The following is a 14,775-nucleotide window of genomic DNA, read 5'->3' on the forward strand; positions in this document are numbered from 1 at the left end:
GCAACTGTTATGTGCTGTAGATGTTGCCTTTTGCCACTGCTTCAATAGCCGGAAGACAAGAAAAACTAGTCAGAAATCCATCCAGTTAGCTTTTTTAACTGCCTCTCCTTGCCATCTTATATACGGCATTTGCCCAGCAACAGATAAAAGTAATCCGCAATCATTACGGCTGCCTAACTGCACAGGTTGATATCCCAATAGTGTGGTCTAGTACAATGCGATGATAATGCATTCCCTCTGTTTTGTGAAAGTTTATTTGAGGTTTCACTCCGTTATTCACCTCAGGAGGTCAGAATATTGTCAAGGACATATGTGTTGTGGATCTGTGATTCATCTCCCTCTCTCTATTAAATACAAAATGCTTTACCGGCAACATATGAGGTATTAATTGTAGCTCCCTAGTCCCAGGGTCACTGGCAAGCTATTGCTTGAAAAATGTACATTTCATATTCCATCAAATAAAACTGTTATTCCACTGGGAGAACCATTTCAGAATCACAAAAATGAAGAAGAGTCTGCATTCAATTTACGCTACATAGACATCCGTCCATTATGGGATGTGAAAATAGGAGAAAATATGAAGTTGATCAAAAATTCAGCTGCAGTTTCCACTCTTTTGGGAACACTTACAGTGGAGATGATGTTATAGCAGTCAATGATGACCCTCTTTGGGATGCATGAGTAGTGTGACAGGGTTGAACCCTGGGCTCTATAGCTCTTCCAACATTTATAAAGAGATGTGCATCAAAGATAGTATGTTATCTCGGTTATGGTTGAGGTCTAATAATTGTTAATCCATCTGTTTTTGTCATTTTTGTTTGTTTGTTTGTTTGCTTGTGTTTTTCCCAAATCACCTTTAACCTAAAGCATTGGTGTTTTCTCTGTGCAATCACATCATCTTCAGCAATAAAATTTCAGTGATCATTAGCTTTAATTTATGGAATTCTTATGGCCTACTGTAACAATGTTCAGTTCTCTACAAAATTCTGTAGAAATTTTGATTGTACCTTGTTAAAAAAGGAGAATGTGTGGAATTTGTAGTCTACAAACTGAACAAGGACATTTAGTGAAATGGGAGTCATATATTTGATTGAGATTTAGCAGTAATCAATACACATTCAAATGGAATCCCTTAACAAACTGATCAGATAAAACAAGTGTTTTATAGCTTCACCTTTGCTTTTTGTTTCCACAAAAACTCAAACCTAAACTATGTCATCAAATGATGAGCTAAACAAACAGAGCATATTATGTCTGAGTATAATCAAAATGATAATAGTCATTTTAGAATCTTATAATAGTCTTCCGTTCCGTAAGGTATTAGTTGAAATGATACGTGATAAAAATGAATTTATTTGTTAATGACCTCGTAGAGTTTTGGGAAAGTGCTATTAAGGATTGAAAAAGCAGCAGACTGACCATTTACGTGCACAGAGAGGCCACAGACAATTTCATTCTATAGCACGCTCGGGAGCAGTTAATGCTCTTAATGGTTAGATATGCCGGCACGCGACAGCTTCACATCTTTCACCATTGAGGACGCTCCAACTGATTTTTTTTATTTTTTATTTTTTTATCAAAATCGATTTCAGACGCAACCTGAATTATTCAGGCTTCATTTTGGGAGCTGGGGGGAGTTATGCCTTGCAAAGAAGTTGTGCTAACTTGCCTGCTTATATACAAATTAACATGGTGCAGATGTCACAAGTAGATGTGTGCAAAGTTTCCGATTCTTAGATTATACGCGATTCGGCCGTGGAAGATTCAAGAACGATTCAAAAACATCTATATTCTGATTATTGAAACAAGCCAAGTAAAGCGGAACTAAAACACAGTCAGCGCCGTATTACGGGCATCCCCAAAGGGCCTCTGTGCTTTTCAATCTGACCGACGTTGCCAATTTTGCCAATTTAGCGTAGAAGAAAAAGTGGATGAGTGAGGGGGAGAGAAAGGCAGGTGTTGAGAGACTTACACAGGAGCCCTGTGTTAAATGGCTTTGTCCCCCGCTGGTTTGTTGTGTTTGTTAATAAAGTCTCCACTGCAAAAGCCATCCACAGTATCCAGGTGTTTTTATGCACTACCCGAAGTAAGAGCCGGATGTAGGAGCGATGAACGAACCACAGAAAACACCGGTCCACTCCCAACCACGGTCCGGAGTTGAGAGCACAGCAATTGCCAAAGAGTTCATACTGGTAACAGCGGTCTTTGGGACACAATGAGGAACGAAACAATTGTAAACATCATGCTCAACTCATGCCGCTAGATAAAAAAAACAATAATACCTGACTGTGGCAGACAGCGGCTACAAACTACGCCCACATAGTACTATGCTAGATATCACATGTATATAGAACTAGATGCTAAATGAAAGACTCACCGGCGTTAGCACATGTACAGTGGGGCAAATAAGTATTTAGTCAACCACTAATTGTTCTTCCACTTGAAAAGATTAGAGAGGCCTGTAATTGTCAACATGGGTAAACCTCAACCATGAGAGACAGAATGTGGAAAAAAAAACCAGAAAATGTTTAAAGAATTTATTTGCAAATCATGGTGGAAAATAAGTATTTGGTCAATACCAAAAGTTCATCTCAATACTTTGTTACGTACCCTTTGTTGGCAATAAAGGAGGTCAAACGTCTTCTTTAACTCTTCACAAGCTTTTCACACACTGTTGCTGGTATTTTGGCCCATTCTTCCATGCAGATCTCCTCTAGAGCAGTGATGTTTTGGGGCTGTCGTTGCGCAACACGGACGTTCAACTCCCTCCACAGATTTTCTATGGGGTTGAGATCTGGAGACTGGCTAGGTCAGTCCAGGACCTTGAAATGCTTCTTACGAAGCCACTCCTTTGTTGCCCTGGCTGTGTGTTTGGGATCATTGTCATGCTGAAAGACCCAGCCAAGTCCGATCTGCAATGCCCTTGCTGATGGAAGGAGATTTTCACACAAAATCTCTCGATACATGGCCCAATTCATTCTTTCCTTTACACAGATCAGTCGTCCTGGTCCCTTTGCAGAAAAACAGCTCCAAAGCATGATGTTTCCACCCCCATGCTTCACAGTGGGTATGGTGTTCTTCAAATGGAATTCAGTATTCTTTCTCCTCCAAACAAGAGAACCTGTGTTTCTACTAAAAAGTTCTATTTTGGTTTCATCTGACCATAACACATTCTCCCAGTCCTCTTCTGGATCATCCAAATGCTCTCTAGCGAACCTCAGACGGGCCTGGACGTGTACTGGCTTCAGCAGGGGGACACGTCTGGCAGTGCAGGATTTGAGTCCCTGGCAGCGCATTGTGTTACTGATAGTAGTAGCCTTTGTTACTGTGGTCCCAGCTCTCTGTAGGTCATTCACTAGGTTCCCCCGTGTGGTTCTGGGATTTTTGCTCACCGTTCTTGTTATCATTTTGACGCGACAGGGTGAGATCTTGCATGGAGCCCCAGATCGAGGGACATTATCAGTGGTCTTGTATGTCTTCCATTTTCTAATAACTGCTCCCACATTTGGTTTCTTTACACCAAGTGTTTTACCTATTGCAGATTCAGTCTTCCCAGCCTGGTGTAAGTCTAAAATTTTGTCTCTAGTGTCCTTCGACAGCTCTTTGGTCTTGGCCATAGTGGAGTTTGGAGTGTGACTGACTGAGATTGTGGACAGGTGTCTTTTATACCGATAATGAGTTAAAACAGGGGCCAATAATACAGGTAACGAGTGGAGCCTCGTTAGACCTCGTTAGAAAAAGTTAGACCTCTGTGACAGCCAGAAATCTTGCTTGTTTGTAGGTGACCAAATACTTATTTTCCACTCTAATTTGGAAATAAATTATTTAAAAATCAAACAATGTGATTATCTGGGGTTTTTTTTCACATTCTGTCTCTCATGGTTGAGGTTTACCCATGTTGACAATTACAGGCCTCTCTAATCTTTTCAAGTAGGAGAACTTGCACAATTTGTGGTTGACTAAATACTTATTTGCCCCACTGTATAGTAAACTGGATGCGAAATGATAGACTTGCCAGTGTTAGTAAACTGCCACCACCATGAAGCAGTAGACTTCTCTGGAAGGCTGTTTTCGCGAACGTAATTAACGAGTGAACCTAATTAACTTTTCATTTAAAATACTCCTAAATCGGCAAAATCTTGACTTGAATCTATCTTTAAATGATTAAACAGTTTTAAAACTGTCACATGTCAAAAGTAGACGGAAGGGAAATTATGGAATAACGGGAGCAATTTTAACAACTTTAACGGTTGATTCACAACATTAAATTAATGTTGTTTAAAGCTGCTGGTACAGAATTGCGACTTGAGTATTTTATTTACTGTTTAGAACTGTTAACTTAATACTGAAATAGTAGTTTATTTAAGCCTGAGAGGATTTTTGTACAATTGTTGTAACTAATGTACAAAACATTAAAAACAACTAATAGCTGGGGGGGTGGGGGGTGTATCAATAATCGATTTACAATCGAATCGTAGCCTCTGAATCGTAATCGTAATCGAATCGTTAGGTGCCCCAAGATTCCCACCTCTAGTTGCCATACAGTTAATAATCCAAGTTTGAACCAGGCATTAAACTGTTTTATTTTGATTGTGAAATTCTGCAGTTTAGAGGAGCCAGATCCACTGGCCATTGTCTGGTAGTACAAGTTTTTTCAAACACTTGTTTATTTTGTAAGACGGGAGGTTGGGCCTTGGATACAGTATGTACTGTTAAGAGGCTCGGCCTGGTTATAGGAAGAAAATTGATTGAGTGACCATGACTACTGTCCTTGGCCACATAAATACAGGACAATAAACGACATCAGTAAAATGAAACAAACAAGCAAAAAATGTGAAAAAAGAATCACAAGAGCACACTTGAACGACAAAGAGATATTGTGTAAACTCCAATCCCTTACCCACCACCCGACCCCACTTGTTTTCATCCATCTACTTAGGTTTGTACAAAAGAAAATATGCCAAAACATTATCATCTGTCAGCCAATGTGAGCTGGACACTTTTTTTGGACACACAAAGAATCCCACACAGATGCACAACTTCATTGAAAGGTTTCTTGAGTCAGTGTGTTGTTTCAAGAAAATCATTCTCTACTTATTTATTAGGCATGATTGTTTGTTGAGTTACCATGAACCAGAAAGAACGTTCTAAGCCCTAGAATAAAAACGAGAACACCGCAGGATGCAAGAAAGAACTCAAAGGCATGTACAAAAATCGTGACAACCGACGTGATTTTTTTCCCCCTCTCATCATGCATACAACATATCAAAAATCACTTTACTGGGAAGAACTTACATTCGATTGTTGGGAATAATCTTGTGCCCGTCTTTGTACCAAGTGACCAAAGGTTGAGGGAAGGATGCCAGGGGAGGTGGGCTGATGACAGCAGCATGGCCTTGGCTGGCTGTCGTTCTCTGCTCTGCACCTGAGAACCTTCCCATAACTAGTGAAAGAGAGATCTTCTGTTACATACCATACCATTGAAGTTCTACATCACAGTTAGTTTCTGTTACTCACAGGCAACTTGCACCTCCGTTCTCCCATGAATAATGGCGCCCATCCTGTTCCTCACTGTACATTGATAAAGGCCAGCATCTGTCCTCTGCAGCGACGGCACAAACAGCCTATACATGGCATAAGTGACAAGAAATATGATAGTCATGTTCAATGTATTGTAGCAAACCCTTTCATGAATGGAAGCCGCTTGGAAAATGAAATGGAATAAATGCAGATTATATACAAACCAATACAATTTTCTTGTAAACTTTGGTGGATGTTGTTTACAGTAAGGTGTAGTGCTGCAACGATTAATCGATTAACTCGAGTAATTCGATTAGAAAAGAGCTTCAAATCAAATCTTGGTGGTTTGAGTATTCGTTTAATTAGAGTGGCATTGTAATGGTTTGTTTTGAAAGTGTTTGCGTTTAGTTCTATTGATTTGGGTGGATATATTGCCCTGTTATGTCAACAGTGAATATGACATAACTCATTTAACATGGCTGAATCCAGCTGCTCTCTGTTGAGACCAACATCAGGTAAGTTTTTGCTCGAGGTAATATGTCTTTTATGCATTCATAATTTAGTTTACAGGTATATTTATCCATTTTTTGTGGCAATATATGTTTGAAGAATTTGTTAAGAGCATTGTTAAAAAAAATAAATAAATAAAATTACAGCATTTAAGCTAGCAGACTTTTGCTATGCAAGTTAGCCAATTGTTCTGTTGTTGTACTTAAATCCTCATTTATTTATTTATTGATTGATTGATTGATTGATTTTATACCGGTTGAGGCTAAGGTCAGGCATTTTAATTTATTTTTAAGTGGAAGTGCAATTTCTGCATAGTTTGAAGAAACACTCGGGAATTTTCTTTTGTATTTGCATTTAATGCTCTTTTCAAAGTGCAATCTTAGCAAGCCTTTGTTTTATATCTCCTAGAATTTATTATGCAGCCCATAAAATGTTCGTGATCCAATTAGTGCTGCAGCTATCGAATATTTTATTAGTCGACAGAAAATTCTACCGATTAATCGGATAAAAGATCTTTTTTTTTAAGTAAAGAGCAATTATAAATATACATGAGAAAACGAGATATTTCATGTAATATTGAACCATTCTCAGTGAATCAATGTCTTTATTTTCAATGTAAATTGTTGAAAACAGCCAACAATTGCATCTCAGATGTACTCTTGGATCACAGAAGCACTGCCTCGCATCGAAGTCATCCACCTTAGGTGAGCTATTTTCGGCTTGAACTCCTCTAGCTGAGTCCGATGGTTTCCTGGAGCCCTGGTGACCATTATTCTTGCTTCATCATGCTTTTATGCCATTGGCCTAATCACCTGTCACTCAAAAATGTCGGAAGTAGCGGCGAAGTTGGATCTTTGTGTCAAAATGATCAATCAAAACTTTTTCTACTTAAAAAGTGCGTTCAAAACTTTTAGTACTTCAAATAAAAAATGAGTACAAAACTTTTTGCTCTACAAAAAACGTGACACTTCAATAAAAAAAAAAAAAAAAATCAAATTAAAAAATATACTTAAAAAAAAAATACCGGTAGGCTATATATATATTTTTTAGGGAAGGGCAATTTTATTTTTGCAAATGATTTTTTTTTTTTTTGACTGAAAATAGCTTTTTTGATTGAAGCAACTTTTTCTGGGATTGAAAGATTTAGACACAAATGTCCTACCCATAATATGGCCCAAACAAAAAAAGGATTGCTTTAATCAAATAAAACAGTTTAAATGAAAAATTAAGTGTTCCAATGCAAACGTTACGTGAGCGAGTGACAGCTAGCGACATTTTATTGGTTCTTCCTCTATGCACGTGACGTCAGCGCGTTGTCCCGCATTAAAAGTAGTTCGGACAAAACGTGATGCTTAGAGCTGGCAAAATTAAACGATTCCTCGAGGTGAATAAAATTACTCGGACCAGTTTTTAAACTCGAGTTGCTCGAGTATTCGTTTCAGCTCTAAATCCGATTACTCGATTATTCGAACTAATTAGTTGATAGATTAATGAACTAGTAAAATAATAGATGGCTGTCTTCCTTCTAGGGTGCGGCTTATATTATTTACAGGCCAGATGCCTATGAATTAGATATAGAGATTGTGTATGTTTTCATGAAAAACTTGATTTGTGTGCGGTTTTGATTCAAAGTAAAACAGCGATATTTACATTTGCTAGATAGTGATAGCTGCAACAAGAACTTGCCCACTTCACTACTTAGCAAAGATTGGAAAAATATACAGACAAAAGTGAAAACGTTAATGAACTTTCATTGCAATCAAACAAAGTAATGTAATAGAAAATATGAAATAGATCCACCCATCTACTCTCTGCACTGCTTCTCCGCACTAGGGTTGCAGGTGTGCTGGAGACTTTGGGTGGGATACATCCTCAAATACTTAACAGCCATTGCAGGGCACATATAGACAGAGGAAAACCATTCACTCACATTCACACCTATGGAAAAATCTGAGCATTCAATTAACCGCTCTAATGTGGCCTCAGAAAATCCTTTGATACTAACAATGCAATTAAGTGTCATAAAAATGTTTGACTTTATTATATATAAATTTAAAAAAAAAAAAAAAAAAAAAGATTTTTCCCACCTTTTATGCACAAATAAAATGCATTTTTATAATGCGTAAGAAAATTAAATAGAAAGAATTACAATTACAGATTGATGAGCGCTGTTTGGTTCTACTGTTACAATGTTACTCTTTGGCACCCGTATGCTGGGCTAGCACCCACATGATTATTTTGTATGAATATTTCCCCCCTAAGAGGTTATTAATGGCTTTTAAATGGACAGGGATTCTCTAATGGCAATCTTGGCATAGAATCCTAGTTGCCACCATGCTGGACAAATTCACCAATGCAAATACACACACACACAACTGGTCATCGCTTAGGGGCTCATTATAAATAATAGGCCAGCCAAGTACTTAACTCCCAGGCTGTCAGTGCATGATGCCAAAATGTGCGCACAACACTCATACACACATACTGTAGAATGCTGTATATGCATTGTTTGCATGCTGGCATCCCCCTTAAAAGGCTCGTATAACTCACTTTAATCAGGAATAGCACATAACATAATAAAACAGTAGCTCTCTCTCTTCGGCTGTCATACTGGGGAACATTACATTTCTATTTGACGAGTGCAGCAGAGCTGTCAGCGCAGTTTTTAATCACCCTGCAACTTTAGCTGTTATATATCTCACTAAACTCATAGTTCAATGTTGACAGTTGCCAATCAATACAATCATTTTGGTGACACAGTCGCAGCCTCGCTTGCAGTGCCCAATTCTCAAGATGATTTAGAACAGGTTCAGCAGCTTTTACTGGCAGTGGCAGCTTGGAATCGACCTGGCCTGTTGCGCCAAACTGAACACTGGGTGGGCTCAAAGTGTTTTCACCATGAGCTATTTTAGAAAAGAGTTTGTGAATACAAAATGGAAGGTGCGCTAATCTGTTTTTTTTTTTTTTTTCGAATTCATTGTATATTTTCACAACACTGAAACATCTATATAATTTTGCATTTTTTAAGTCTGAGTCTTTTAAAATAGGACAAGAAAAGGGAATAAAACACAATCTAAATTACATAAACATCAAAGAAAAAATGTGTCAAATAATCATGTGCTCGTAATTTGGTGGCCTGGGCAAATTCAGTCACGTTAAGATGACCTTGCATTATTTCTTTATTTATTTGACGTCATTTTGTCAGATTTGCAATACAATTTGCGTTGAACATGCCCAGAATGCCTATTTTAGTAACATTTTTCTTGCTTCTGCAAACAGCAGTATTCTCATTAATTTGTTGCTGACAAGATTGAATTAGATTACTTAATATTAAGATTTAAGAGAAAGTATAAATGGCCTTCGTGTGAAATATGGTTGCACAAATAATACTAATAGGCAATTTTCATGACAATTTTTTTTTAAATATGTTAACAGAGAAGTTAGTGCTTAAACACAAAAATGAAGCCACTTGCATGCACAACCATTCCGTGACAAATGCGACGACAGTCACGCGACTCTCGTCCGGCACATATATGCTAATACACTCAAAACAGGTAAAAAAAAAAAAAAAAAAAAAAAAAAAATCGAGGCACACACTTTTTGTAGTTTCTGTACCCATGCAATAAAGTCCCTTTCACAGATATCTAAACACCGTTAAAATCCTGGGATTTATACGGGTAGCCCTTACGCGTGAAAGCAATTTTCCGGGTCGACTGACGCAAAGATGATGCGGACATTTACCGAGTCATGTGACGTCATATTATAATATCCGAGACTTTCCCGGGAAGCAGTATATTTGAAAGCAGATGTTACATTCCCAGGTCACAGCGTGATGGCTGATGAAGTAAATGTCATGGTGCGCCGATCGTCATTTCCTCTTTCTTCGCAGTAAGACAAAAAGCGGTAAACAAACATTGCAATTATACATGGAAAACTGGGAATTAAACTGAAAACATAACAAAATTAAATTGCTACTAGATCGTAAAGCCAAGGAAGAGATCGTCCATCTTTGGAAATGTGTGGTTTATTTTGTTGCTGATGCCAACCAAAAATGACGTAATGTCCGGGTTACAAAATCGCGCTAGCACACAGAGAGAGATAAGTCGGTAACACGGGACAAGTCTGTGAAAGTGTCCAACCCGCGTTATTTCCGGGATAGCTCTCCATGTGTGAAAGCAATGATGCGGGTAAATCCCGCATCACCTTACACGGGAATTTACCGGGATATAAGTCTGAAAGGGGCTTCAGTCTCTGTCATTCTCAGTTCTCCATGTGAGACCCATGCAAACCCAGCTTTACGTCCTGGAACAATTAAAGCATGTTTCTCCAATAGACAGCGGAAAAGACAGACAAGACTGAAAAAGCAGTTTTTGATCTTGCACTCCTCTTTAAAAGAAACTGCTGTATTTTAAGCCAAAACAACTGTTGTGTTTGATTGAACAATATGTCTATATGCTGCAATAGCAGATTCATGGTGCATTAAGCCCCTGAACTATTTTTAATTTGTCCGTTTTACCCTGAAAACCCCCGTTTATAGACATTGCGCAACCGCTTTTGTTTCAACCCAGCCATAAAACAAAGGTAATTAATTATATTTATTATTCAAAATGTCAGTCATTTTTAGCTTAGAATCATTAATGGATGTCTAATGTTTCGTGTAAAAAAAAAAAAAAAAAAAAAACTTAAAAAAATTATTCACTCGCATATTCGCATATTTTAAAATTTTGAACAAATGACGTCACAATGAAAAAAATGTCATATGTAAAAAAGCCATGGATATCTACTTCATAACTATTGCTTAATTGTTTTTGGGGTTTTTTTTGTTACTGTTGTATTTTCTCCCATATGTTAGATCATAAATAATCGATCCAAACAAAGAAAAATTGAAAAAAAACGTTTAAAAGGGTATATATATATGAAGAAAATCTCGACCACTCCTTGATGTCTGCGATTTCTGCATCACGACCCTTGTTATATGACCATGTTTCACCCATGAAATCCCCCAAAAATCCAGCTATGCCCATTCACAGCTGTGTCTTCACAATCAGTGATACATGCTACATGGAGTTTTTGGATGGAATCAAGGTTAGTACGCGATACGCGATAATATCTTGTTAAAGTCATGGCGTCTGTAATTCTGCTCTCGCGTTCCCCCAGAAAATTCAGATTTTAAGCTTTCCAATGATGTATCACACATGCATATAGGGCAATTTTGAAATTTGGCCAAATTGGGGGTCTCAGAGCGGAACTTTCCGCCAGACACAGATTTTACAGTGGGATCCCAATATGTGACGAGTAGGTGAGACAATCTAAAATACTCACATTTGATTGGCTAAAATAGTACTGGCATTTAAAAATGACAACTGTCATTTTAGAAATTCGGAAAACATTGGCTTTTGTTACTAATCATATCATCATTATCATAAAAATGTTTTTATTAACTGTTAATCAAGATTCTCTCTGTTGAGATGCACTTGATGAAAACCTTGTCTTCCACAATATACTATTAGCTCTAATTTGCCGTTGAACAAGTGGGTTGATGAGTTGCCAAGTGCATGAAAAGAAATTAAAGCCTTAGGTGGGATTTCAGCTGAATGCCAGGCAACCAGGTCCCTGATAAAGAGAGATCTACTAACTTTTTGAGAAACACCACACTGATTTGTTTAGAGCTTCCAAAAGTTGCTGTTTAATCAGTCTTTGACTGATCAATGGTAAAATGTTGTTATAAAATCCAATCGCTTTCTGTCCTCTTGTGTGTCTGTTCTCACATCAGACTTGTTATATATTTTGACAGCAGTGCAAAGACGACACACACAGCACCCTGCCAATCTGCTGTAGTGTCGACCTCATCAAACTACAGCTGCCAGAATGTTGAGCGCTGTCCAAGGTGTTACACAACACCTCCTGCTGTCTCAATCTCACCCTCAACCAAGACGATCAGCTCTCCTGAATTTGCCACGGTTTTAAATTATGATGAAAAATCTTATTACAAAGCTACATTTTTGCCAACAGGAACAGCTTGGCTCTTATTAAACAAAACAAGGGAGATGGAGAAAGATAACAGAATTGTGGAATGGTGTTCTTGGATTTGTCATCTAAATGTTTGGATCACCTCTTGAAAGGAGATAGGTGGTGCATTTTTTCTTACTGTTCAATTCAAAACAGTATTCACTTGTTACAATAAAAATAATAATAAATGAATTACATCAAAATATATGAGCCCAACGTCTCAAGTCAAAGCCAGCCATTATCACCACCAAATTACTTATAGACTTCTGGATAGGGGTGTGACAAAATATCGAAATAGTGATGTATCGTGATACTTTGTATCCCAAAACGTTATCGATATGCTCCTGTCAAGAATCGAGATATCGTTTTAAAGTGATGTCAATATGTACATATATTTTTATAGGAACCATCCAGTTGCTACCAAAATCTTCCACCATAATAGTGTCTCAGGTAACTCTAAGGCTGCCATTGACGGTGCTCGACGCCCAATCCATTTAGACTGGGAACGATCGTTCATTCAAAACCAGAGCATTCAGTCATTCGGTCCAATTTTCGGGGCATTTACTGGTCATTTGCTGTTCATTTTAGGGTATTTCCAGGTCACGTCCTGTTCTGTAACTCAAAATAAACAGGAAGTGACCCGTAAAATACCCCAAAATCAACAGGAAGTAACTGAAAATCAACAGGTAAATGACCTTAAATGGCCTAAAATTACCGCATTGCCTGGCATTGGCTGCCACTGACGGCCATAGACGTTCAATCCGTTTGAAGTTCAAATGGATTGGATGTCTACTAGTGATATATACACAGCCGACGGATGAAAATTGTGTTTTCTGTTAATTAGTTGCTTGTAGAATATCCTAGAATGATTTCCTGACCAATGTATCGATAATCGTTGTATCGCCATATCGTCAGATCATTGTTACCGTGAGCTTTGTATCGCAAATTGTATCATATTGTGAGGTACCAAGAGGTTCCCACTCCTACTTCTGGATAAGTGTATGTCCTTCGAAATGCAAATATACGTACCTTGACTAAGTAAGTTGATCACTGTTTCTGTAAACTATTTTTCTAAGGCAGTTAAAACGATTATTTATCTTGGTCAAACACTGACGACACAAAGGCCATGATTATTTCATGGTTTCTCTGTAACTATTCCACAAAACTAACACAAGTGTTATTTTATTTTTAAAAAACAACGTATTTTTATGATCTTCAACTTTTGTTGTTGTTGTTGTTATTGTTGTTGATTTTCTTATGGTTTCTGTTTGCCTTAATTGTCCCTAAAGTTAGGTTTTAGTGCTTTCAGGAATATACAAACGCGTTTCGAACGATAATATTTTTCAGGGGTTCATTTTTATGTTACTACAGATGTTTATTTGATGAAAATTAAAATGCTTTGGATCCCATTAGCCTCCTACACGGAAGCCAACAAGATCAAGGCAGCCAGTTGGCGCCAGCTGACCTGTACTGCGGCGTCCAGTCCGTGATGTTGCTGCTGTTGAGAGACCAGCGGTACTGCAGTGGCCAGCTGCCACCAGCCAAGCAGGTCAGCACCAGTCTGTTTCCCTCCAGTACCACTTGTTGCCTCAGGCCGACCCCTCGCAGATAGGGTGCCACCTCTAAAAAACATGAGAAACATGCTTTCAATATATATATATTTTTTTTTTTTGGGGGGGGGGGGGGGTTAATGGCAAGCATTCATTAATACATGGCACAGCAAGACAGTCAAACAGTCGCTTGTATTTTTTGCCCATAGTACAGTGATCCCTCGTTTTTCGCGGTTAATGGGGACCCATAAACCCGCCACGATAAGTGAAAAACCGCAAAGTAGTGCTCCCCCCCCCCCCCCCCCAAAAAAAAAAAAGTGTTTTTCTTGTGTGTTCAATGTATTTGTTCAGATTTAGCACTGGAAAGAGATACATATAAGACATGTTTTTTCATTTTTTCCCCACAATATTATAATAAAAAAAAAACACAAAAAACTTATGTATATGTATATTTTAATAATGTTTTTTAAGCACTTCAAATATAAGTTTTAAACATGTTATATGTCCCACCGAATTATATCTAAACAATAATAAACTATAAAAATGTCTTTATTAAATGCATCATTGAGTGAGTCCACTTAACTCCACTCCATCTCCTCACTTACACACAATGAGTTGCCACAGCAACTGTTTAACAAGAAAAACAAAACGATGATTGACTCATGTAGCGCTTTGATGCAGAGGCTTCCATTGATCTGTGGCAAGATCAAACAAAAGCCGTCCATAACTTTAATAAGCACCTCCAGTGCATTGCCCGAACAAAAAAAGAGCAGGGAGAAGGAGGGAGCATGAGGCTACACCGATCAGCTCAGGGCAGCTCACTTGTATTATTCTTTTTTTTTAATTGAAAAAAAATCCGCAATGGACTGCGGGCGCGAAGTTTGAAGCAGGAAGTAGTGAGGGATCACTGTATTTGCATTCGACCTGAAAATTTTGCATATGTATCAGACTTTAATGTGCAGAGAGAGGTCTTGAAGAAGAAGTCACAGCAAAGCGCCTCATATTTTTTCTTTTATAAACGAGTCAGTTCTCGACATGTTGGTATCTAGATATGAGGTTCTGTTCCTTAACTGATTTGCTCCCAAAAATGTATAAATACGTTCTATTTTTAATTCATTCAGTGTCCCAAAGACGTATTTATACGTCTTTTATGTTTTTTTTTTTTTTTTTTTAAAAAGACATCTCT

General features: G+C 37.9%; 1 protein-coding gene across 2 annotated transcripts in view; it reads right to left on the minus strand.

Annotated features, from left to right (window-relative positions):
• Positions 1 to 14,775, minus strand: part of sdk1b (sidekick cell adhesion molecule 1b) — a 620,017-nt gene that overhangs the window by 400,597 nt on the left and 204,645 nt on the right. For both annotated transcript variants that reach the window (XM_057843728.1, XM_057843727.1), the window contains exons 2-4: positions 13,505 to 13,661; positions 5,518 to 5,624; positions 5,296 to 5,443 (exon numbers count right to left, since the gene is read on the minus strand). In XM_057843728.1, coding sequence (XP_057699711.1) covers positions 5,296 to 5,443; positions 5,518 to 5,624; positions 13,505 to 13,661 — 412 coding nt within the window. The remainder of the gene's footprint in view (positions 1 to 5,295; positions 5,444 to 5,517; positions 5,625 to 13,504; positions 13,662 to 14,775) is intronic.

Source organism: Corythoichthys intestinalis, chromosome 8 (genome assembly GCF_030265065.1).
Source record: "Corythoichthys intestinalis isolate RoL2023-P3 chromosome 8, ASM3026506v1, whole genome shotgun sequence".
NCBI classification, from domain to species: domain Eukaryota; kingdom Metazoa; phylum Chordata; class Actinopteri; order Syngnathiformes; family Syngnathidae; genus Corythoichthys; species Corythoichthys intestinalis.